Source organism: Ambystoma mexicanum, chromosome 8 (genome assembly GCF_040938575.1).
Source record: "Ambystoma mexicanum isolate Mex_15411 chromosome 8, UKY_AmexF1_1, whole genome shotgun sequence".
NCBI lineage: Eukaryota > Metazoa > Chordata > Amphibia > Caudata > Ambystomatidae > Ambystoma > Ambystoma mexicanum.
This window is the reverse complement of record NC_090929.1, coordinates 1,570,615,006-1,570,640,085: the sequence shown is the minus strand read 5'-3', so window position 1 is coordinate 1,570,640,085 and position 25,080 is coordinate 1,570,615,006. Positions and strand designations below refer to the sequence as shown.

The following is a 25,080-nucleotide window of genomic DNA, read 5'->3' as shown; positions in this document are numbered from 1 at the left end:
GGTCTCCTAAATGACAGGATCCTTATTTTCGATGGATTCACTGTTAGATCATTTATTTTACAGTCTCCATCAGCCAGGTGGCGTGGGCAGGAGCCCCCACCCTCCACAGCCCAGGATCAGCTCATCAGAGCTGCCGCACCGTGCCACGAGGCACGAAGAGGATCGCAGTCCAGTCAGGCCCCCACGAGCCCCCGCCAGCACCTTTTGTGCTGCCCACCCCTCCCAGAGGAACTCTTCACCACCCCATCAGCCACCCCTCACCCAGAAGCGGCCCGGGTCGCGCTCAAGCAACGCGCCGATTTCGAAAAAAAAAATAAAAGAAAACAAAATGTCGGGCGCGATGCGGCGCCAGAGCGAGGCTCGGCATCCTGGTTGCTAAGCAACCGTGCTTCATAGCACACAACATCCGCCGGCAGGCGGAAGAGCCAGCCACATTCAAAGGCCATTCTAAGGCCCTGTTTGCCCCTGTTCGCCGCTTACGGCGCGTGGCGAGTTCCCATATTATACATTTATGACCCTCTGATGCCCAAGGTCAATACATGGGCTTACACCGTGGAACGCAGCGGTTGAGCAGGAGCTCATGACATCGCAGAAGTAGCGGACTTGGCTAGGAAACCTTCCGGGATCAGATACCTGGTAAGCGCTGCCACATTGCGCTATTCTTTATCTTTGTTTGTGCTGGTCATCCAGCCTCAAATCTGCCTCACTATGGTATAAATGCACTCAAGTGCTCCGAGTTGCCCTATAAAGGCCCTAGGCAACGTGCACATGCATGCGCCTTGTATTCTCTTGTGACATTCAAGGCCCGTCAGCCACTGTCTCACTCTCATGCTCATTGCCTTACCCCGCACCCACCTTGCCACCCTCTTGCCCTCCACTTCCAGCCTCGCACTCAAATACTTTGATGTACTCCCGCCAACATACAACCCCATTGCATATGAGTTGTGTGGTGCCCCATGATCGCCCCCAGACCACACTTGAACTGCGTTGTGCCTTATGGTCGCCTCCAGACCACATTTGAACGGTGTTGTGCCCTATGGTCGCCCCCAGACCACTCTTGAACTGTGTTGTGCCCTATGGTCGCCCCCAGACCACACTTGAACTGTGTTGTGCCCTATGGTCGCCCCCAGACCACACTTGAACTGCGTTGTGCCTTATGGTCGCCTCCAGACCACATTTGAATGGTGTTGTGCCCTATGGTCGCCCCCAGACCACTCTTGAACTGTGTTGTGCCCTATGGTCGCCCCCAGACCACACTTGAACTGTGTTGTGCCCTATGGTCGCCCCCAGACCACACTTGAACTGCGTTGTGCCTTATGGTCGCCTCCAGACCACATTTGAACGGTGTTGTGCCCTATGGTCGCCCCAGACCACTCTTGAACTGTGTTGTGCCCTATGGTCGCCCCCAGACCACACTTGAACTGTGTTGTGCCATGTGGTCGCCCCCAGACCACACTTGAACTGCGTTGTGCCTTATGGTCGCCTCCAGACCACATTTGAACGATGTTGTGCCTTATGGTCGCCCCCAGACCACACTTGAACTGTGTTGTGCCCTATGGTCGCCCCCAGACCACTCTTGAACTGTGTTGTGCCCTATGGTCGCCCCTAGACCACTCTTGAACTGTGTTGTGCCCTATGGTCGCCCCCAGACCACATTGAACGGTGTTGTGCCTTATGGTCGCCTCCAGACCACATTTGAACGGTGTTGTGCCTTATGGTCGCCCCCAGACCACTCTTGAACTGTGTTGTGCCCTATGGTCGCCCCCAGACCACACTTGAACTGTGTTGTGCCATATGGTCGCCCCCAGACCACACTTGAACTGCGTTGTGCCTTATGGTCGCCTCCAGACCACATTTGAACGATGTTGTGCCTTATGGTCGCCCCCAGACCACACTTGAACTGTGTTGTGCCCTATGGTCGCCCCCAGACCACTCTTGAACTGTGTTGTGCCCTATGGTCGCCCCCAGACCACTCTTGAACTGTGTTGTGCCCTATGGTCGCCCCCAGACCACATTGAACGGTGTTGTGCCTTATGGTCGCCTCCAGACCACATTTGAACGGTGTTGTGCCTTATGGTCGCCCCCAGACCACTCTTGAACTGTGTTGTGCCCTATGGTCGCCTCCAGACCACATTGAACGGTGTTGTGCCTTATGGTCGCCTCCAGACCACACTTGAACTGTGTTGTGCCCTATGGTCGCCCCCAGACCACATTGAACTGTGTTGTGCCCTATGGTCGCCCCCAGACCGCATCTGACTTGTTGTGTGCCTACCGTATGTCACCAATGCCTCATACTCGCCAATTTCCCGCAAGTCGCCCCTGCCATAGCATGCTTTCCTACCTCTTCGCAATCATGTTCCCCTTTTGTGTCATGCAAAGTAACATACCCTGCAATGGCAATAGCTACATAGCCCATAAAAACGGTCTAGCCAGGCCGGCTTGCCCAAGACATTACCCCATTATATGCCCCACACCTTTCTTGCCTACCACTCCTGCCTTCCTCCCAGTCTCACAATCCGCCTCTCCGACCCATTACCACGCATACTCTTCTGATGTCCCGGCTACTAATCACCTAGATACCTCCAAGCGGAACCCTACCAATATAAGTACCTCAAGCCCCACCTCTGGTCCCAGTACCTCTACAACAGCTGACCTTACTGTCTCTAGAACCACCACCCTCACCCCTATTGATCGGAACAAAAGACTCGGTGCCAGAACCCACCATAAGACCAGCATACCCCTAGTTAAGCGACCCTGCAAGACTATCAATCACACTGCAATACCTAGCAATTCCACCCTTTCTACTCCTAAAGGAGCTCTCCTAAATGTTAGATCACTAGTCGCCCATTCCATAGAAGTAGCCGACATCATTCTAACAAACAATTTGGACTTCCTTGCTGTTACTGAAACTTGGTTGCATGATGCTGCAGGACCATCTCTCACCCTAGCTATACCAGACAACTAAACCATCCTCAGAGCAGATAGACCTAACGCACGAGGAGGCGGTGTAGCTATCATCTTCAAGTCCTCGCTTAATATTAGACTAGCCTCGTCTCCCCCACTTAAATCATGTGAACATCTCACATTCAAATTACAAACGTCCCCTAAGAACACCATTACGATGCACTTAATTTACAGACCCCCGGGCCACCAGGCTCCTTTGAGGAAGACATCACCTCACTAGTTGCCGAAAGCTCCAAACTTTCAGCACAAATGATTATACTTGGAGACTTCAATCTTGGGTTTAATGACCCCCTCGACGTCCCAGCCACTGCCCTGGCCACAGCATTAGAGGAGCATGGCCTCCAACAATTCTGCTCCAAACCTACCCATTCGAAGGGCAGAATCCTCGATTGGGTAACCGCCCTTAACTGCAACATTACCATGAAGGATCCCATACAGCTCTTATGGACTGACCATCATTTCCTCCCATTTGACATTAACACTAGCAGCCTAGTGCATAACAAGCCTGTTACCGCACCAGCCTGCCTAACTAGGAAAAAGAGTAACATCACAGCGGAAGCCTTAATACCCTTGGTAACCCCTATCCTGAACGCACTACCAGCCACAACCGACCTGAACCAATTGGTCAACGTCTACAATAATTCCATGGCCATAGCTGTTGACACTATTGCCCCACTAAAAATGCGCAAAGGGAAACCAAAAGCGCACCTGAATACATGGTACACCCCAGAACTTAAATCCCTCCGGCAACAAAAAAGTAAACTTGAAGCACTATGGAAATCAGCGCCCTCAGCAATTAACAGAACGAATCTCACTAATATCTCCACTTTCTACAAAAATGAGATTATACGCGCAAAGAAAGAATCACTCAACTCCAGGATCTCGGAGGCAAGCTCCAGCTCAAAGGAGCTCTTTAAGATCCTAAAGGAACTAGAAAACCCCATTCCTCCCACGGATACTTGCACTAAAAATAAACAATGGTGCACAGGGATCCAGAATGCCCCTGTTAACAAAATTTCAGGGCTCCAGTCTAAAATTGACAATAAACAACAACAACTCACCTATGTTCCGACCTCCAGTCCCACCCCTCCCCCTCCTACAGCCTCCAGCCCAGGATTCACCTTCAAAAAGGTATCCATACCCGAAGTACAGAAAATCATAGCATCATTGAAACCTTCGAACTGCAAGGGGGACAGCTGTCCCGCTCAGATTATAAAAGATGCTGCAAGGGATCTCTCCCCATTCATCACAAAATTAATAAACCTGTCTTTCTCTGATAACTCGGTCCCTAGTAATCTAAAACAATCCTGGGTCCTACCACTACTAAAAAAAACTACCCTCGACCCAGATATACCCACAAATTACAGACCCATCACCACTGTCCCATTCCTACTAAAAATTCTTGATAGAGTGGCCTATCTACAAATCCAGGATTACCTTGAGACAAACCATCTACTAGGAATTCGCCAGTCTGGCTTTCGTCCACAACACGGGACAGAAACGGCCCTGGTCGATCTCAAGTGCCAGATAGACGACCTCAAAGACAAAGGTAAAGCTGGCATCCTTCTTCTTCTTGACCTATCCGCTGCCTTTGATCTGGTTGATCACAAAATCCTGTGCAACCATCTGTCATCGGCAGTACACTTCTCCCACTCCGCAATTTCATGGATCCAATCCTTCCTGGACAATAGGACCATGCGGGTCTTCTCACCCCTAGCAGCGGCCGACCCTATTCCTATTACTTGTGGTGTCCCACAAGGATCGTGTGTATCACCCACTTTGTATAACATTTTTACAAAGCCCCTATTCGACAAGCTGGACCATCTGGGTGTCACCTACACTAACTACGCAGACGACACCCAGATACTCCTCACCTTAACCGGCAACTATAATTCGGACGCCATTTGGATCAATGAAGTCTTCTCCATCATTCAGGCATGGATGGCCACACATGGCCTCTGCCTGAATGATGACAAGACTGAACTGCTCCTTGTCGGCTCACCCAACACCATTCGGAAACTTAGTCCTAGCTACACTAGCCTTACCATTGACGGCAACACCATCACTATCGCCAAGAGTGTAAAAACCCTTGGTTTTTACCTCGACACGAACAGTAACCTAGCCAAACAAATTAATATGACTGCCTCAGCCACGGCCTACACAGGCAAACTAATCAGGGCCTGTAGACCGCTGATCTCCCCTAACAACTGCCTCACCTTAGCCAGAGCACTTAAACAATCTAAACTAGATTACTGCAATAGTCTCTACGTAGGTGCCAACAAAACGGTAATCAATAAACTGCAAGTTATACAAAATAATGCACTCTGTGCCGCCCTGAATATTCCCAGAAGAGAACATATTTCGGCTACCAGAATCGCATACAAATGGCTATCCATCCAACAAAAAATAGATCTAAAAACTATCTGCCTCACCTATAAAGCACTCAACGGCCTTGCCCCGCCCTATCTCACCAACAAATTCACACTAAGACAGAACACTAGAACCACTAGATCCTCTAATACACTACAATTGACTGTGCCCAAATTCTCCCTCAAAAGAGCTGGTGGTTCCAGCTTCCCAGTTCTGGCTTCACAACTTTGGAATACCATTCCACTGGATATCAAATCTACACCCACCTTCCAACCTTTCAGAACTAAGGTCATCACCTGGTTACTCAACAATTAACCTACCATGATTGAATGCATACCTCCTGCTTGATTGTATTTTGCACCATGCCAGCATATTACTGTCTATGCACGAATTGCTATATTACTGTCTATGCACGAATTGCTATCCTGTCTTGTATACCTTTGCTTCATCACTGTATAATTGTACCCTACCTTGCCTGTAACTCGAAGATTAAGCGCCCATATACCTTTGGGTCAGGTGCGCTATACAAATTAATAAACAAACAAACAAACAAAAAAACATAAGAGCCAAATGCAGAAAGAAGTCGTTGAAGGCCACTCGGTGAGTAGTCAAGTAGTACTGCGTCATCACTGTATGCAATCCAGTACAAAGGATGTTTCCCAATTCTTGGACTTGCCAATGTTTGATGCTCTAGTGCATTGTTTAAACCAGCCAAATAGAGATTAAAGAGGCATGCAGCCAGGAAACATCCCTGTCTCACGCCTCTTTCAGTTAATACCTCGTCAGCCAGATTGCCATGGGTATTTAATCTGACTCAAAGAGTGGTATTTGAGTGAAGGCCTCTAAGAATGGTTAACAGGCCAGATGATATACCCCAGTGTTGATGTTTTACCCAAAGGTGCTTTCTATTGACAGTGTCAAAAGCGCTGGAAAGATCTAGCCAAGCACCATATATAATTCAACCATCTTTTTTGGCTGATGATTGTGCCAGAATGGAGATTATCAAACTATTTAAAGATGTAGAAAGATATTTTCAGAATCCTGTCTGTAGCTTTTATAGGATACTGTTACTAATGATCCATTCTTCGAGATGTTTTAGTGCTATTCTAGCAAGGATCTTGGCATATGCATCTAGAAGGGCAATCGGGCGATAGTTGGCAGGGTCTGCTCGATCGCTGTTCTTATGGATAGGGATCACAATGTCTGAAAACCAACATGGCAGGAGTTTGGAAAATTGTACTAATCTAATCAATACTACTTTCAGAAACGAAGCCCATAAGGTAGGGTTTGGTTTTATTATTGCATTTGAAAGGCCATTGGGGCCTGCAGCTCTAGATGAGGAAGATTTACATATCAAATTTATTATCATCTCTTCATCAATCGTCATATGCAATTCTGTATCTGAGGTAATAGACAAGGATGCATCAGAGGGGAAACTATACATGGTTTTAAAATGTTGACACCAGACGGTGTTGGAGACGACATTAGTGTGCAGCTGAATCTGGGAGCTCTTTTGGTTATTAATTAGTTTCCAAAAGTTACAAGAGTTCTTGGTTGTCAGTACTTTTAACATAACTTCCCCACTTCTTTGATGTTGAAGGTAGCTGTGGTTACGGGACCAATTATGGTAGTTACCCCGTAATTTTTTTAGTTCTACTGTATATACACAGGGATTTAATTTTTTCAGTTTTAGGTTTCTGATGGCTTTTCTTAACTGTCTCTATTTAAGCCAAGTTTTTTTCAACAAAAGAATGGAGATATGTTTTTCTCATACCGGGGACACTAGGAGAAGGGTGATTTAGTTACTATAGGAAGGTTACATATTTTTTAGGGTTACAATGTTCATCTAGGCCATTCTCTACTGTACTCTGCATCATGTTTTGTAATTTGGTGGTTAGAGTTGTACCATTATTTTTGAATTTTAGTAGGCAGTGTTTACCGTTGCTGACATAAATGGCAGACACATCTGATTTAATGATTGGGGAACCAGTAATTGGTATTATAGCGTAAATTCTGTTATGGTTAATTAGGCGTAGTGATAATACCTGGAAGGATATACAGCGCTGAAATAAATAATCAGAAAGATAAACATAGTCTAAAATTGATTTAGAAGCGCTGCATCACCATTTGGAGTTTGCAGGAATTTTTCCTATTACATGTCCATTAAGCATTTTTAGGTTCCAACTTTTCAGAAAACTTAGTCATTTATCACCATTTAGAGTAACTTACTCCACTGCCTGGCTCGCTACGAGCGAGAGGATTTCCGCTAGCAGAGTTGCTGAACCAATCTGTGGGAACGGAGGGGAGGAAAGAGTAGAAGGAGGAATCGGGAGCGGGAAGCCCATGGATACCAAAGAGAGGATCCATGAATCCGTGAACTTTGTCCGCCAGCAGTGTACGTAAAGGGCAAGCCTGCACCCCACCGGAGACTTGTGGATCCGGATGAGCCTGTCGCCACTTCTTCCCCTCTGAGGCTGTAGTTGAGGAGGGGGACTGGAAAAAACGCTTGTTATCCTCCTTGTGCTGCTTGCGCCTGTGCTGGCTAGGGGATCTGTCCGGTTGTCTGGACCGTCTCTCCTGGAAGCACCTAAAGCCTCTGAAGGACCGACCTTTATCCGATCACTGGTGCGTTTGGCTGTAGGTCTTGGGTGTGGACTTAGTAAGAATAAAGATTTTGCTGTCTGAGAGCTATTCTTTTTCTTATCAAGTTCCTCATCCGTTGTTGAATGGAACAGGCCGCCCCCCTCGAAAGGCAGGTCTAGTATGCGCTGCTGTACATCAGGGTTGACTTTTGTCACCTTGAGCCAGCCATCCTTCGCATGTCCGTGGCAATACAAATGGCTCGGCCTGATGTGTCAATGTGGGCCACCATGGACTCCATTATATCTTGGGCCACGATTTTGGCCTCTGCCAGCCCAGCCTTGAAGCATGCCTGGCTGTGGGTGGGGAGCTCAGGAAGGATGTCTGCAATTTCCCGCCACATTTTCTGGTTGACAGCTGCCAACTTGGCATCAGCCTTGACCTTGCGCGGATGCGGAGTGGCATTCGAGTACATTTTATTTCCAAAAGCTTCCAAGAGCTTTTCCTCTTTGCCCAGGAGTGCAGACGCCGAACCCGCTGAGGAGGACTGTGGCTTGGAGTTTAGTGATGCTGCTGCTATCACCAAGGAGTGTGGTTGGGGGTGCGCCGACAATAGGAGGGGGTCCCCTTCCGTTTTCCTGTACTTAGCGTTGAGACACCTGTTGGTAGGCTGGGTAGAGTGTGGCTTGAGCCAGCTTTTTTTGGCTAAGGCTTTGACATCCTTTTGAAGTGGAATTCCAGTTCTAGTAGAAGGACTCAATGTAAGTACTTCAGCCATCTCCAGTTGGTCCACCTGTGGCTGTGGGGTGCCTGGGTACTCGGCCAGGCCCGCCAGCCTCTCATGAAATGCTTTGGCTGACAATGTGGTACCCGGGTCTTCCTCCTTGTCTGTGCCCACTGTTGTGTCCTGTGGATCCCCGGGAGCTGGGGGAGTGCTGGGCACAGGCAGTTGTGGCGTGCTGATTATGAGTGCCGGAGGCTGCTGAGGGGGCATAGTCGGAACTGCTGTGATTGGTACAGGCATGGGAGTCAGGGGCTGAGCTGGGCCCAAGGTCGGTACCACTGTGGGTACTTATGGCTGTACAGGGGGGAGCATGTCCCTGAGGATGGTACCCATCTGTGGTGATCTCATGAGAGCGAGGAACTTCTCGAAGAACCTGTCTTCACAAGCAGGAGGTGCGCCTGGTGGGATAGGCATAGGGGTCGGGCCCTGAGGCTGCTCTGTCATGGGTGTGCCCTGTCTCGCTAAATTGGGCGATGTGTACCTGCCCTGCGAAGTGGAGGGATAGGATGTTGACCAGGTGACAGGCGTTGTCCAATCCCACCTGGAAGCACGCTCCCCTGCCTGATCTTCCAAAGGGAAAGGGAGCCGGATGAGCCGCCATTTTGTCTGGCCCAGCAGCCATTTTGTTTTGCTCCGTGCCATGTGCCTGAGTCGTGGTACTTGTTGAGCTGCGTCTTGCCTCCACCGGTACGCTGAGCGCGGTGGTTGCAACCTTCCCTGCACCGCAGGTCGATACCTGATAGGGGGAGTGCCCTCAGCCATGGTGCCGGTAGTTCTGGGTGCAAGTGCCCTCTCAGACATGGGTCCGGTACTAAGGCATAGCCCCTCGGGTTGGGATCCGGTAATAGAGCCTTGCAGCCCCTCAGTGGTAGCACCAGTAGGATCTTGGGACCCCTCGGCCTGTGGGCCAGTAACTGAAGCAGCCTCTGTATTCCTGCTGGTTTTAGGACCTGAGAGGTCCCTCCCGCTTGGGCGCCTCCCAGGGAAGGAGTCATCCTTGCAGGGTGCAGAGGAGAACAGGCACCTACCTTGGGCCTGGTTTTGCGTTTCACAAAAGCCTTAAGGTTCTCTGGAGGCGATCTTCCGAAGAGCTCCCGCCACCTAGCTAGTCGATTCTTGAGCACGCGCGGAGTCAAGGTGTTGCACGTGGGACAGCCATCCCAGCTGTGGTCTGGACCAAGGCAGCAGAGGCAGAGGGCGTGGGGGGGTTAGACTTTGGGAAGGTACCCTAGCAGGCTGGACACTTGCTGAAGTCCGCTGTCGTCGACATGCGCCGGGGAGGAGCGTGGCACCAGAGGACAGAGCAGTACCTAACAACTGGAATAGAAAAATAAGACAAGAATACTTCTCCGGGGAAGAGCACATGGAATTACAAGGCCAGAAGGCCTAACCCAGGAGCGCTGGTGAAAGTGGTCCTTTCCCGTCGACGCGGAAGAGAGGACTGGGGAGTGGTGCCAGCGGGCAGATTCAGGGGAGCGCATGCTCCCAGGCCCGCACCCCCGTCAGCATCTAAATCTAAAGGGGAAGATGATTTTCGTCCCCCTTCCCTAGCGAGCGACACCCATACAGTATGGAGGAAAGGGGACGGGACGTAGGAGTATGCAGAAGTAAGTGTCCAGTTGATTTCGGTGCAATTTTGAGTTCTGCATCCAGGAGTACAGATGAACTTTGGTTGCCATTTCTATATAACCAGTTGGTAGTCATGCACTCTGGGAAATGCTGAAGCATTTAGTCGCTGAAGCTCTTGTGCATCATTGAGTAGGAAGTACGAGATGAGTGTCAGCTACTTAATGGCTGATGGTGTCATGTGCCATCACGGCTGGTGCTTAGGGAGCCAATGGAGGACTTGCCTTCATTGAACAGGCACACCACGCACGTTCCGCACTTCATTGTGCGGTCTAGTGGTTTTTCCAACATGGCCGCCGCTGGGTGGTTCGTAGGCTTTCCCCTCCCAGCGGTTGGCGCGTTGCAACCCGGTCTTTCCCTATTTGGGTCAAACGCTGCCCTTCCCGCTTGCTGTGGGTTTCTCTTTCCTCTCTCCCCTTCTTCCTGTCTGTGCTCTGGGGGGGTTTCCCTGCAGTCTCGCCCACTCTGTTCCTTTTGGATTTCCCCCCTCTCACCTCAGCGGCTGCTTTTACGGCTGTTCCAGACTCCCTGGTAATCCTGGGCTCTGCCCACAGCTGCCCGCATGCTTCTTCTCCTCAGTTACTGCAGATATTGTTTGCTTCCTTAACTCTTGGTCCTCGGTTCTCTTCTCAGGCCTCATTCCCTCTTGCTTCCTTCCCTGGAACCAAATCTCTTTCGACCAGACCTTGGAGCCTGCCTACCTTTCGGGTACTTTCCTGGGGAAGACTTAACACCGCTCCTGTTTGGGATTCTACAGAGCTGTTCCACTACCACTGCAACTAGGGGATTTTTATGTCGCTCAATGATTTTTTTCCTCTTAAGGCTGCCCCCGGAGCGAGGTCATTGACATGCTAGTTGGTTAGACGGTCATTGTGGCTTTGTTTTTGAGGTAGATCCTATCTCCACAAAAAACGGATTTCCGAAGCAGAGGAAGAAAGAAGCTGCTTCAACCAAGTTCCAGCAGTTCAGGTGAGGAAGAGGTAATATTCTCTGATTCAGACGACAAATCCAAGGAGATTGACAGATGGACAGACCATTGTCTCTGAGCATGGCACATACACATTAGCTACGAGGAGAAATGTACACCCATTCCTAAACATATTGTTTCATAGCTTAGAATTGCATTTACAATTTGCTGTGTTGTTGGTATTCCCAAAGGGCACACTTCTGTGTATAATTCCCCTCAATTGAATTTGTGAGGTCAACTTTAAGAAACAAAAAAATGCAAGAACACTGAAATGTGTTAATAAATGCATGGACACTTTCCCATTAAGAAAAAGACCTGCAAGTATCAGACAAGGTAACAAATGCATTACAAGTTCATATCAAACAACTGTATTAACGACCATCAAAGTGTGTGGATGTTTTACCTGTAGATTTGTGTAATGCACTGTACTTCGGCAGTGAGTCGTCTTAGCTGTCTCTTCGCTTGTGTAAAAAAGGCCACATAATTTGCAGTAAAATCCAGTCCTGGGTACCACAAATTCCACACCTGTACATATAATTACGAAGAACAATTATTACAACAATATAAAGTGTTCGGTATGTTTACAAAGACTTCATTGGTACATAAATATACTGTATAAATGAATGTCATTTAAGGAGTCACTGGTCACTCCATTTTGCCCATTTGTTCGGAACAGATCATAAGAGCAGAGGACTTCTATTTTGTCAACGATCACTTTCCTTCAATGGAGAAACCAGCATACCTTTCCAGGGACGTTTCACGTCGTTTTCCCCCACAATCAACCTGCTGGATGCCGAGTCGAGGTTTCAACACCTCTTTCATTAAAAGATCAAAACAGGATGTAATGTCGAGATACGCAGGTTAACTTAACTAGGAAGGATGGTGTAAATTATTGTCTCTTTTAGACCCACTCACCTTTACTTTTCATCTTTGTTTACTTGTTAAGCCCCCTAGGTATGTGGTATAGCGCAGGGCTAGCACCAAGGGGCAGTAGAGTACACTACACCACTACAGAGAAAATTAATTGTAGCGGAAGTATCACAAACAGGAGGTATTATGTCAAGATTAGTGTGGTATGTGGGGTCCGCTTAAAGTCACATCACATACACTAAGATCATAAAACTGCACATCTGCTTTTTACATTTGCTTACACTCCACTTGCTTGCTAATGAGGTAGCTTCCCCTGCCCTCTCCCCCATCCTCCCTACCTGACCCCACCACTCCCGCCAGTGATGCTTAATAATGTACTTTTGCATATTTAAATAGTACTCCTCCTCTTTAGTTTGAAGGACTTGCCCCCTTAGGATAATGCTACCTTTCCAGGCACTTGTTTTCATATATATATATATACATATATATATTTTCTTCTGTTAGCTTTGTTTGGTCCCTGGTATATGTTCTACTTTTCTACACACTCATAAACTGGCTCAACACTTTTTTCTTTTATTGAGCGTGGACCTAGCTTTGGGAAGCTGTGGAGCACTTTGGAATCATAGGGGTAAGAACACAGTGAGGGAGGCAGAGAAAAAAGAAGTGGGGAGCTAACAGGGGAGGGGAAGACAGTGGGGAGCAGATTACTGAGTCTCATGTTGGGTGGGGAGTGCAGGGTGTCTGGACCTAGGTGCTAAGGAGGAGCCATTTGTTGAAGAGGAAGGTATTGTTCTTTGGGCGAAGACTAAATGGGGAGTATTAGTGCAATGACTGCCATGATTCTGTGTGGCAGGGACAGCTAATGCATGATCTGAAGGCTGAAGAAGCAGCTTCTCTTATGATGGATTTTACTTTAGGTTTATGTGTGAGGGCACTGTCCATAAATTATTTTAGGATTTTGATGGCTGCATGCAGTTGTAGCCAGGTTTCCATTTCTTCAGGCCAGATAATTTACGTGGGGGTGGCTGGTGTTGTGCCAGAGATCACAATTTTGGTTTTGGTTGAAATAAGTATGAGTCAGTTTTTCATCATCCAAGCATCGGCTTGCACATTTTATGTGTCATGGTTGGGTTGGCATGTTTGCAGTTGATTTGCAGATGATTTCAGTATTGTGTGCATAACCTAAGCATTTGAAGTCTGAGTTGTTAATGAGTTTGAGGGGGGAGGTCATGCAACTGTTAAAGTACAGTGGTGAACGAATGGATCCTCATAGTACTCTGCGGGTGCTTAAGCAGGGGAATTACCTGAAAGAGGCCATGTGTGTGGATCTTGGTCCCGTCTTGTCAGTATCCAGAATAGCACAGTTAGCTCTAACCTGAGGTCTATGTGTATTTTCAGCATGATTTTGTGGTTGAGGGCGTAGAGCCCTGCTGATATATTCAAGAGGTTGAGCTCATATGTGTGTTTGCATCAGCATTGATTTTAGCATATCTCGACTGGAAGAGAGTGTTGATACTGTTCCCTAAATTGGCCTGAATATGTGCTATGATTTGTGTCAGAGGTTGTTGGTTTTGATATAATCCCAGAGTTGAAGATAGATTAACTAATTTTAGTTGTGAATGATGTCCTGGAGATCCGGTGGTATTTTGCTTGGTCGCCATTGGAGTTAGCTGTTTAAGTAGAAGCTTAGCAGAAGCTGTTTTGTAGGCTTTCAGTATGATGCATCATTCTCTAGATGGGTTGAGGAGGGACTGTGCGAGTTTGGGTTACTGGATTATGGATTTGTAAATATTTGAGGGGCAAGTGCCACTGGTCGATTCTGTTGGGTTACTGGAGTTGACTGTGGTTCTAAATTCTGGCATTGAGAATGGATGGAAGGCTACAAGTGACAGTGTTCATCATCTGTTTGGTACTATGTCCAACATTGGGTTTAGTGTTGTTGGGCCTTTCTTGTCTAGGTGGTCTGGGATCTGCAACATTTTTTAGCAGAAGTGTGCAGGCATGGAGTTGCACAGTTGGTGTTAGGGAGTCATAGGTACTTTTGAATGATTTGATAATCGTATCTAGTGCCTGTAGTGAGCCTTTGATTTTATTGTTTCTCCTCTGTCGATCCAGAGTTGTCAGTAAAATCTCAATTTCTCTGTTGTGGTGCTACTTTCCATCCAGGTTTGCTAGAGCATCCTGTTTTCTTTCATATGGTTGCGTTTGGGGCTGAAACACTTAGCACCTTGTTTCTTTGATGAGTATTTAAAAAGCCTCTTTGGAGCCGTATAACAAGTGTTTGTGATATCCATGCATGCATGTTTCAGAGGCCTTCATCTGGTGTAATGTCTGGTTTTCGTTGGGGAGGTGGGCATTGTAGGTTTCAAGTTTGTCCAGGTTCACATCCAATTTGCTATCTTTCCAAGGTCTAAATAATGTTGGAAGAGCATTGATGCATTTTGGCAGTGGGGTGGTTTGGGTGAAAACGGTGAATGGAATGGTGGGGTGGTTGCTCTGGGGCATGAATAATGGGGGTGAGCCGGTGGTGATATTTTGTATCCGGCTGAGTGAGCGAGTCATGTTACTTATTGTTTGATGTGAAGGACAGCCAGGTTTACAGAAAAAAGATTGTGTGGCCATTTTGTATGCATTTTTCAGCCAGACGTTCACATATCCCAGTATGGTTAGATGTTTGCAGTCTACTGAGAGATTAATAACTGCATCTGCCAGATTGTCAGGATGGAGGAATTGTACAGCATGAAGAGAGGCTGTAGATGAGAAGGAAACTCACCTTGGATGTTTGAGGGGTGAACAGAATACGAGTGATTTGCATTCCAGGATGGCATCTGAGGGAGATATTTTTTGTTTTTTTAAACGTTGTCTTTATTGAATTTATTGTATTGTATTTTGTTATTTATATGGCGCTCTTTCCCCATTTGTATGGCCTCAATGCGCTTTGTGGTTGGAACGCCCTCGGTGACCGTAGTCAATGTCTGGAGGTTCTAAGAGTTTTACATTAGGAGATGCATGTGAGCATTTTCGCCGGTCTAGGATTTACGTGGCTGGCTAGGCTCGACTAAGCAGCCTAAAAAGGTCAGGCATGTGGGTGGGCACTGTTGGTGGTTTGCGATAGATTGCTATTGTTGAGAGAGTCGATGAGTGGCCAGCTGTACCGAATTTCTTTTCGTTGGTATTCGCTGTATGCTAGTGGCAGAGGTGTTGAGATACATCAGGTGTTTCAGTATGGACGGCTACATGCGCTGCTACACCGGATGAGCATAGCCATAGCTGCATTCTACGGTGCATGGATGTTTGGTCGTGCCTGCGGCCTGTGTCCACAGACATGGTGTGAGGTATACGTACAGTAGGCTTCGAGGTTCTTCGCCTGAAGCGATCTTTGTCCCGTGTGGACGGCGTGGTCTCATTATTCACAGTCTCTCTGGTGCAAGGGTCTGAGCGGTGAAGAGGGTGAGTTTATTTTCCTGTGCGCCACAGTGAACGTTGCTGGTTTCCCAGGTGTGCTTGATGGGTAGGAATGTTGTTGTGCATGGGGCGACAGTATGTCAGGTGAGCCGCTGCAAATGCTGCCAGCCTCTGTGTTGTAATTGGTCTATGGGAGTGTTCGGTTTGACAGTGTGGTTTCGGGACGGGGCTTCAGGGGGTTATTATGGGAAGAACCAGGATTTTAGGGCCTTTCTGAATTTCAGGTGGCTTTCAGTGTTGCAAATGTGTAGCAGTATTTATTTTATTTTTTATTTTTTACATTTGTATAGCGCACAAAACAGCCCATGGGCATCGCAGCGCTTTTACTTGCAGGGAACTTAGTTACAGGGAGGTACAATATAACTAAGGGACGTACAATATACATATCTTACATTTTACATAGTTTGCATTGGTAACACATTAATGCAGTCAGCTAGTTGCAGATACATGTGCAGGTTTGTCAGGAGAAGTGGCGTGAGGTCCTATAGGGACTGTGGTGTTGATCAGGCGAACAGAGTGGTTTTCATGGCTTTACGGAAGGCAAGGAGTGAGGCTTCGCCACAAAGCGTCATGGGAAGGACGTTCCAGTATAGGGAGGCAAGGTAGGGGAAACTAGCACCTCCTGCCCTTGCTCTTTTTACCCTGGGTACAGTGAGCATGTTTGCGTAGGGTGTTCTGGTTGGTCTAGCAGATGTGGCGGGGTGGATTCTTTGTGATAGGTAAGCTGGTGCAGAAAGATGGATGCATTTATGGGTAAGAGTCAGGGCTTTGAATATAACCCTCTCCTTTAGGGAGTTCCAGATGGTTGGCACTTGGACGTAGAAGGAGGATCCGCCAGCCTGGAGGAGTTGTGAGCTGGGACCACTAGGCGGAATGCTGTGCGAGATCTTAGATTCCTTGAGGACAGGAGGGGGATGATTTTGTCTCTAAGGAATTCTGGTCCGGTGGTGTGGACGGCACGGTGGGTGATGCACATGGCTTTAAAGGTATTGCATTGAACCAATCAGGAGCCAATGGAAGACTCTAAGAGTAGGGGTGATGTGTTCTCTGGCGGGTAGGTTAATGAGTAGGCGTGCTGCCGCGTTTTGGATTCTTTGGAGTTTCCTTAATTGGGATGCCGGGGCACCTAGGTAGATGCAGTTTGTGTAATCTAGGTGGGACAGGATGATGGAGTTGATGGCCGGGAAACGGTGGGGATAGGTGAGGTAAGAGAAGATATGCCTGAGAGTCTGTAGATGGAAGAAGCAGGTTTTAGATACGGTAGTGGTGTGTTGGGTGAGGGATAAATCTGAGTCCAATGTGCATCCAAGGATTTTTACCATATTAGAGATTGCCGGTGCTTGTCCTAGGGTATGAGGCCATGGAATTGGTTGCGGAAGGATGGCTGTTTTCCAGCAGACTAGGATTTCAGTTTTCCCCGGGTTGAGGATGAGGTGGTTGGTCGTCATCCAGCGGTCAATATGCAAGAGGCATGACGACAGGTCTGGACTGCCGGAGATCTGGGTGTCGTCTGCATAGTTTTAGCAGGTAAGATTGTATGAGCAGATGATTGCGGGCAGGGGTTTTAAGTAGAAGTTGAAAATTAGGGGGGATAGGGATGCTCCTTTTGGTGCACCTTTCCTTACCGGTCGTGATGAGTGATCAATTTGAGATAAAGGAGGAGATCCATGAGTGGGCTGTGTTTCTGGTTCCTAGTGTTTGTAGCCTATCTAGAAGGATGGTGTGATCAATGGTATCAAAGGCTGTGGAGAGGTCCAGCAGGATGAGTACAGCGCAGCCTTCTGCGTCGGCTGTTCGTTTTAGGTCGTCCCAGATGGAGACTAGGGAAGATTCTGTTCCCCTGAGTGGCCTATAGCCTGATTGTGCAGGGTCTAGGAGGTTGTTGGCTTCGGCAAAATGGCCAAGTTGTTTCTATGCCGCGCAGTCCATGAGTTTGGTGATGAAACATGTGTTGGATATAGGCTGGTAGTTCTGGGGAAGGAGTGGGCCGAGTGTCTGCTTTCTGAGGATGGGTTTGATGTAGGAGGTTTTTAGGGCTTTTTGGGAAATATCCTGATGTTAGTGAGTGGTTGAGGATTGTAAGTCCGACAGTGCCTGCACAGGTGGATGCTAGGATGTTTTTGACGAGCGATGGTAGGCAGGGGTCTTCAGGGGAGCCTGAAGGGCAGCTATCTGTTACGAGCTAGAGGAACTCTAGGTGTGTGATGGGAGAGAGGGAGTCGAAGATTTGTATTGGGGGTCTGGGGGTTTGAAGGTCGGTGAGTGGGCGGGTGGGTGGCGGGGGCATTTGTTTTAGTTTAGAGATGATGGCGCAGTGTCTGTCATTAGCGGCATTGTGGAAGTGCAGAGATAAGGTGTCACATAGGGCTTGGGATATAAGTGGGGCTGTCTCAAGCATGCAGGGGATTTGAATTTGGCTATGATTCTATGTAGTTCCTTGCTCAAATTCCGAGCATTTAGGATTCTGTTCCCATAAAATGTTTTCTTGCTTTTTTTGATTGCCAGTCTGTATGTTCTGGTTGTTCTTGCTAGGGCGGTTTAGTTCTGGGCTGACGGGTCGGCTCTCCAGGTCCGTTCCAGACGGTGGTTGAGAGTTTTGAGTAATTTGAGGTTGGAGGTGAACCACCTGGGTGTTGGTCCTGATCTCTGAGAGGTCCATTATGATGGGGTGAGGGTTGTGAGGGCATTTGTAAGGCAGAGGTCGAAGGATTTGATCGCTGCAGGTCATTCCTGGAGGCAAAGTGTATGGCGAGAGTTGCAGAGTGAGTGTGCTAGATCTGGGGTGATTATGACTTTGTTCCATAGTGGAATGGTAGGGGGGGTGGTTGGCGGTGGTCGTGTGCAACCTTGAATGCCAGCCGCTGTGCTCAGAAGTATGGAGAAATAGATTGCTGAGTTATCAGTCCAAGATTGGGGCGGGGGCTGGGTAGATATATATGTGGTGCTGAAAATCGCATCGAGGGTGTGACCTCACGTGTGGGTGGGTGTAGAGATGTATTGTGTTAGGATGAGTGATTATAGATGGTCTTTGAGTGGTCATGGGTTTGAGGGTTAGTCGAACCATATATTGCAATCCCGTAAGATGGTAAGTGTAGGATGTAGGATGAGGTCGGTGGCCAGCGCTTCACCAAGTGTGTGTGTGCAAAGTTTTTGTTGTAACCGGGGGGTCTGTAGAAGAGTAGGAAACTGTGGGAGGTGGAGGTAGAGAGTTGCAATTTTACCAAGAGAGAATCATAGTCTGTGATGTTGGTGGGGGTGTCCCTGATTATTAGCTGAAATCAGTGTTTGTGTAATATCGCGAGCCCTCCTCCCCTTCATGATCTGTTCCGGACGGTGAGGTTGTAACCAGGTGGGAAGGTCTTGTGCGATGGGCTAGTAGTCGTCGGAAAACCATGTCTCAGTAATGAAAAGTGTCTGGGTTTTCATCTGTGATGAGGTCAAAGATGTGGAATTTATTTTTGGAAACTGATCTGGCGTTGATGAGGGTGCAGGATATTTGGTAGGTTGCCCTTGTGGGTGCTAGACGGGTAGGGTTGTAGGGGACTGTGGGGACTGAAGTGAGGGTGTGCAATGATGAGTGAGGGGCACGGCGAGGGGTAGTAGTGGGGTGTCGAGCGATTGGAACAGCGGGAGTGGGATAAAAGGGAAAGGGAGGAGAGAGGAATATGGCGAGGACTAGGTTTGGTGCGGGTGGGGAGGTAAGGGTCCTATAGCGTGGTGCAGTGTTCACGAACTGGGTTGGAGGATGGGTGATGCTAGGAGGGGTATATGATGCTTTTGGTCTCGGCTTTTCCTTGACTTTTGGACAGTCCTGGAGGTGTGGGGGAGAGTGGGAGGGGCTGTGGAGCTTGGGGTTTGGGCTGATCTGCTCTGGCTGTGCTAAGGCTGGGGAAATGCAAGTTGGAGGGGCTGTGCTGTTGTTTGGAAACGGTATGAGTAAATGGTGTGGGTGAGTGCTTGGTGGCGTGGGTGGTGCATGATGGGTGTTTTAAGTGGCTCGCTGTGGCGTCCGGTATGTTCCGTGGAACAATGTTCTCTGTTCCCTCTCTCCATCTTGCCATTCTTAATTGCGCAGAGCGGGATTTACGTAGGGGGGATAGCGGGTCGGGTGAGGTGGGTCGGTCTGGCGAGGAGGGGGAAGTTGAAGAGGTGCAGTGATGGGGTAGTGGACTGAGTGTTGGCCGCGGTAGCGATTGGCTGCGGTGGATCTCATCGGGCCTACTGGAGCGCCAGCATGCTGCTCTGCTTTGACCAGTGTGTGGCATGGTGTCTGTCTGCTCTATGGCACTAGGTCAGGCAGTCTGGAGAGTTTCACAGAGTGGTATAATATGGGCATGGGGGAAATCAGCCCTGGATGTGAGAGTCAGGTCCTGTACCGAGAGAGAGAAGCCTAGGTTTCATAATACAGTACAGTAGGTTTCACAATGTAATAGGAAGAGATGGAGGATGTTCCTAGATTTGACAACCATGTGTAGTGGGAGAGAGGCCTAGGTTTCACAATACATCTAGAATTGAGAGTCCTGTATAGTGGGAGAGAGGCCTAGGTTTCACAATACAGTACAGTAGGTTACACAATGTAATAGACAGAGATGGGGGATGTTCCTAGATTTGACGACCCTGTATAGTAGGGGAGAGGCGTAGGTTTCACAATGCATCTAGAATTGAGAGTCCTGTGAAGTGGGAGAGAGGCCAAGGTTTCAACATACAGTACAGTAGGTTTCACAATTTAATAGGCCACGATACGGGATACTCCTAGATTTGGGAACTCTGTATAGTGGGAGAGAGGTCTAGGTTTCACAATACATCTAGAATTGAGAGTCCTGTGAAGTGGGAGAGAGGCATATATTTCACCATACAGTACTGTAGGTTTCACAATGTAATAGGCAGAGGTGGGGAATACTCCTAGGTTTGGGAACCCTGTATAGTGGGAGAGAGGCCTAGGTTTCACAATACAGTTTGGGTATGGGAGAACACGTATAGAATTGAGAGTCCTTTATAGTAGGAGGGAGGCCTAAGTTTCACAATACAGTACAGTAGGTTTCACAGTGTAATAGGCAGAGGTGGGGAATACTCCTATATTTGGGAACCCTGCATAGTGGGAGAGAGGCCCTCTGCTGCTCTGTCGTCAGACCGGGAGAGAGATGTACTCCCTCCACTGAGCCATCTTGAGGGTTGCTATGCACAAATCAGGAAGGGGCTCACTCTCATCCTCTTCTTGCTCTGAAGCTAGCAAGTGACATGAGACTTCTGCTCGCCTGTGGAAAGGCTTAAGCCTGTTAACATGGAATACCTGAGGGGCTACGCCAGGGACTTCCATGTCAACCAGATAATTAACTTCGCCCATCTTGGAGATGATCCTGAAGGGTCCAGTCCACTTATCTGCCAAAGCTCGATGCTTGGTAGGCTCCATCACAAGGACCTCCTGTCCCGGAGTCCAATCCACTTGCGATGCTTTAAGGTCATGCCAGTACTTATTCAATTCCTGGCTGGCCTTGAGATTTGCTGTCGTCTGACCCATCACCAAGATGACCAGCTAAGGGCACCTCAGCACCTCAGCAGGAAGGGCCTGTCAACCTGGGCTACCACCAACCTCTTGAGGGCACCAGGTGCAGGCTTAGTGGGCTCACTAACCAGGAGCTCACCCTCCCAATAGATCCGGAATGTCCTAGGCACTTCTCCTTGTGCCTGGGACAGGGCCTGTTTTCACTGACCCTTGAGAGAGAGAGTGGCACTCTCTCTGACCCTTACAGAAGTCCACCCGGGAGGGTCCCCCTTCAGCTAACAAGCATTGAAGGTCGGGGTGGTCCTCCGGGTTGAGTACCTCTCCCACAGGAAAGTCTTCTGTCTCTTCTCCCACAGGAGTTGAGACAGGGTTCACCACTGGACGCAGCCCGTCCGGAGCATGGATCCCAATGGGTGCTGTCGGAACAGCAGGAAGAGCAGGAGTCCCCTCCACAGAGGTGGCCTTCTTACTCTTCCGTTTCCTTCGTGCCTTGGGTTTCCCCGTCAGCGAGGATACCGGGCTCGCAGCCAGACCCTGTGTGACCTGCAATGGGGTGACCGCCACACTAGCCATGGGTAGACCATTTGTGATCATCCCCAACTTGACCAAATCGTTGCCTAACAAAATGTTTGCAGGCACGTTGTCCTGAACCAGGACTGGAAGCTTTGTTGTCTTGTCTCCAATCGTGATGTTGACTAAGGCTAGAGGCGATAATTTGGGAGGCCCACCAGTTAACCTGGTGGTTCTCAGAGGAGCACCTCCATAGTCCTCTGGCTTGAGCAAGGTCCTGTCCACCACTGTCATGCTTGCCCCAGTGTCTCTCAAACCAGTAGAAGGCTTGCCATTCAAGAGGACACTTCTCAAAACCCTACGGGTGTTCTGTGGGATAGTTGCCAGTACTTCTGCGTACTGGTCCCAGGCCCCAAGGGACACTAAGGAAATCTCTACGGGAGCACCGAATGTGATCCCGGTAGAGGAGGGGAGGACAGTGGCCTCCACCTCAGGTACGGAGTAGGGGTAGGTCAGGCGGACAGCCTGGACCCCAAGTGCCTTATCCTTACATTTGGGGCCACCCCTTCGGTGATCCAGAGCCCCACAATCCCAACAAGTGCTGCGAGTGCGTGGTACGGTACTGGAACCACTGGGACCCTGCTTTGCAGCAGGTGGACCACTACTCTTACTCCCACCCACGACAGACTTATCCCCACTAGGTTTTTGGGTCTTAGGAGAGGAAGGTTTTGGTTTACCCGACTGTGATTGCTTCTGGGACTCCTCAGCTTTCGGAGAGGTCCCCTTTTCTTTATCCTTGTCCTTCCCACTGGAGTCCTTAGGGGACACCCGGTGGGAGACCCACTTGTCAGCCAACCTAGCCAGCTTAAAGGGGTCCAAAATGTTCTGAATTGAATCAAGGTTCCCCTACATGACTAAGTGTGGATGTTGTGAACACGAGTCATGCGATTTGATTTGTATGAAATGTATTTTCACTGACATAATTATTGTTTTGGTATATCCATGTTGAAACTAATGCCAAGTGAAGTTTATTTGTTTATCAAAAACATATTCATTGGTCTCTGAAACACGTAGCATGAACTGTATAACATTGGTTTGAAGAAAGACTATTTGATCATTCGAATTAAAAAAAACGTTTATTTCTAAAACTGATCTTCTCGTGTCTGGTGAAGATAAGTGCATAGATTTATATTTGCTGTATTTGGTAGACACAATTGAACAAATTGCTTTACCCTCCTTTTGAGGTTACTGAATGTGAAAATCTTAAGGATAACATACCCGTATATTTTTGTTCCTCAGTCCAAAATGTTCTGATCAGCAACATACTGACACAGCTCTGGTGAACAGGCTTCTCAACAATGCTCAAACAACAAAAAGTGGGACAATTCAACAAACGTTTTCACTTTGTATCCATCAATCCACCCCATCATGTGCGCAGCACTCACCCAGTCAACCCAAGACACATTCTCTCTTTTCTTAAAATCCCTGAACCTTTTAAGGTATTGGGTAGGTGTCTTGCCAAACTTGGCAATCAAAGCAGACTTCATGCACTCATACTGACCCCTTTCTTCCACACTCAGTTTCAGAATACAGTCATATCCAGTCTGAGGCACTCTGCTTAACAAACACTTAGCCCAATCTCTTTTATCTACATAATGCATTGCACAAGCCAAACGCTTCAATCCATTGGAGGATATCAGAACCCTCTGCATACACACCAACCAAATATTTCATAAACTTGGTTGCAGAGGGGACCTGACACTCTCAACTGGTTTAGCTGAAGTCTCCACTCAAGCTTTCTCTAACTGGATTCGCTGACATTCAGTGTCCTTGTTTTTGAGTTCAAGATCCCAATTCTTGAGTTACACTTGCTGTGCCAACTCCTCTTTCTTAAGCTCAGCATCTATTTCCAACTTGCGATATTCATCCTAACAACTCAAGTTCCAAGGAATTGCTGGGGTTCGGAACAGAGGCAGCAGGAATTGTGGCATTCCCAGAAACACTGATACACTGATTCTTAAAACCATAAGCATCCCACCGCTGCCACGAGTGTAAAGATTGGAGGGGGGGTCTGTATTCCTGCTCTCTATATGGTAGAGGAGAGGCACAGAGGACCTCAGCCAAGATTCTCTATTGTTGGTAGCAATGGATGAGCAATCAGGGCCTATCTTCTCAGGAGGTGATGCAAGCTGGTTCTTAAGTACAGTGTAGTGCCCACGCACTCACAAAGGAATGTCCGCACACTGTATTAGTTAAAACACAGTCTTTATATAATTAATATTCAAGGTTATGTACAATATCACAATAACTCCTTTTCTACTTGGTTATCTATAATGGCAAATCTATACAGTTATACGTGATACCACAATACTATTAGAGCTCTTTAAAGTGCATGAACTGTATGGTTAAATGTCACACAAATCAGTTCGGAAAGGAAAGCAACAATAGATATAAGAGGAAAGCACTTGGATAGAACAATTGGCAGAATGCTGGCCCCGTTACCTAGACACAGTTCTGTGTGGAGATTCCCCCACCTGGGAAACCTGTAGAATAAAGATATATCACAAGCCCAGTCCATATATTGTTTCCAATAGTTCAGCAACCCCAAAGTACCTGGTGTTGTAGCGTTCCTTGTCTGGGAATCGACGGCCCTTCTTGAGTGCCCTCCCTTTAAGGCAGGAGCCATGGGTCGTCGAACGTCCGCCGAAAAACAGGGTGTACTACGGCAGCGAAGTGGCAGCTTCTTTCCTATCGGTGCTCGTTGACGGGAAAGCGTAATCGTCCTGCAAGGAAGAGGCGTGCAGGGCACCTCGATGTCAATAGTTCTGGACCGCAAAGAGTTTGAAGAACTGTGGCCCAGCAAGGGCATCGAGTCGTCAGCGTCTCTGTAGTCTTTGGGTGACGGGAAACCCACCGGCGGATGCTCCTCAGCGTGTCAAACGTCTGGCCTTCTCCGGCGGGATAAGGTGGGCGGCGGTGCGGACGAGCGTGTCCATGAATTGAAAGTTCTTAGGCAACGGGAGCAAGGTGGCTCCGGTCGGCAACAGCAGTCGTCGATAGTTGCGGACAACAGTCCGGGCAGTCCTCGTCTCCGGTCGGTAGCCTTTCGTAGGTCAGTCTATCAGGGAGCTTTGGCAAAGATCAGTTGGTGCACGATGGTCCCTCGTAGCTTGGGAAGAGGGCTCCTTACCAGGTCCTCTCTTGGTCAGTCCTTGGAGACACAGAAACTTTCAGATTGGTGAAGAAGAGCAACAGCAATTCTTCTCTTCCAGCAGGGCTTCAAGGTCAAGCTTCAGTTTCAATCCAGTTACTCTTTGTAGTTTGGACTTCAGCTTCTGAACACGATTCCTAGCAGTGAGAGGTCCCCAGGAATAGTGTTGATCTCCCATTCATTCTGCTGGGTCACACTCAGGCATCCAATCACTTCGAAGGGCATTCAGC

The 25,080-nt window shown here is 48.3% G+C and overlaps 1 protein-coding gene across 2 annotated transcripts in view; it reads right to left on the bottom strand.

Annotated features, from left to right (window-relative positions):
* The window catches only part of RBM20 (RNA binding motif protein 20), a 1,237,556-nt gene that overhangs the window by 97,915 nt on the left and 1,114,561 nt on the right, over positions 1-25,080 (bottom strand). For both annotated transcript variants that reach the window (XM_069611772.1, XM_069611773.1), the window contains exon 13: positions 11,695-11,816. In XM_069611772.1, the coding sequence (XP_069467873.1) occupies positions 11,695-11,816 (122 nt within the window). The remainder of the gene's footprint in view (positions 1-11,694; positions 11,817-25,080) is intronic.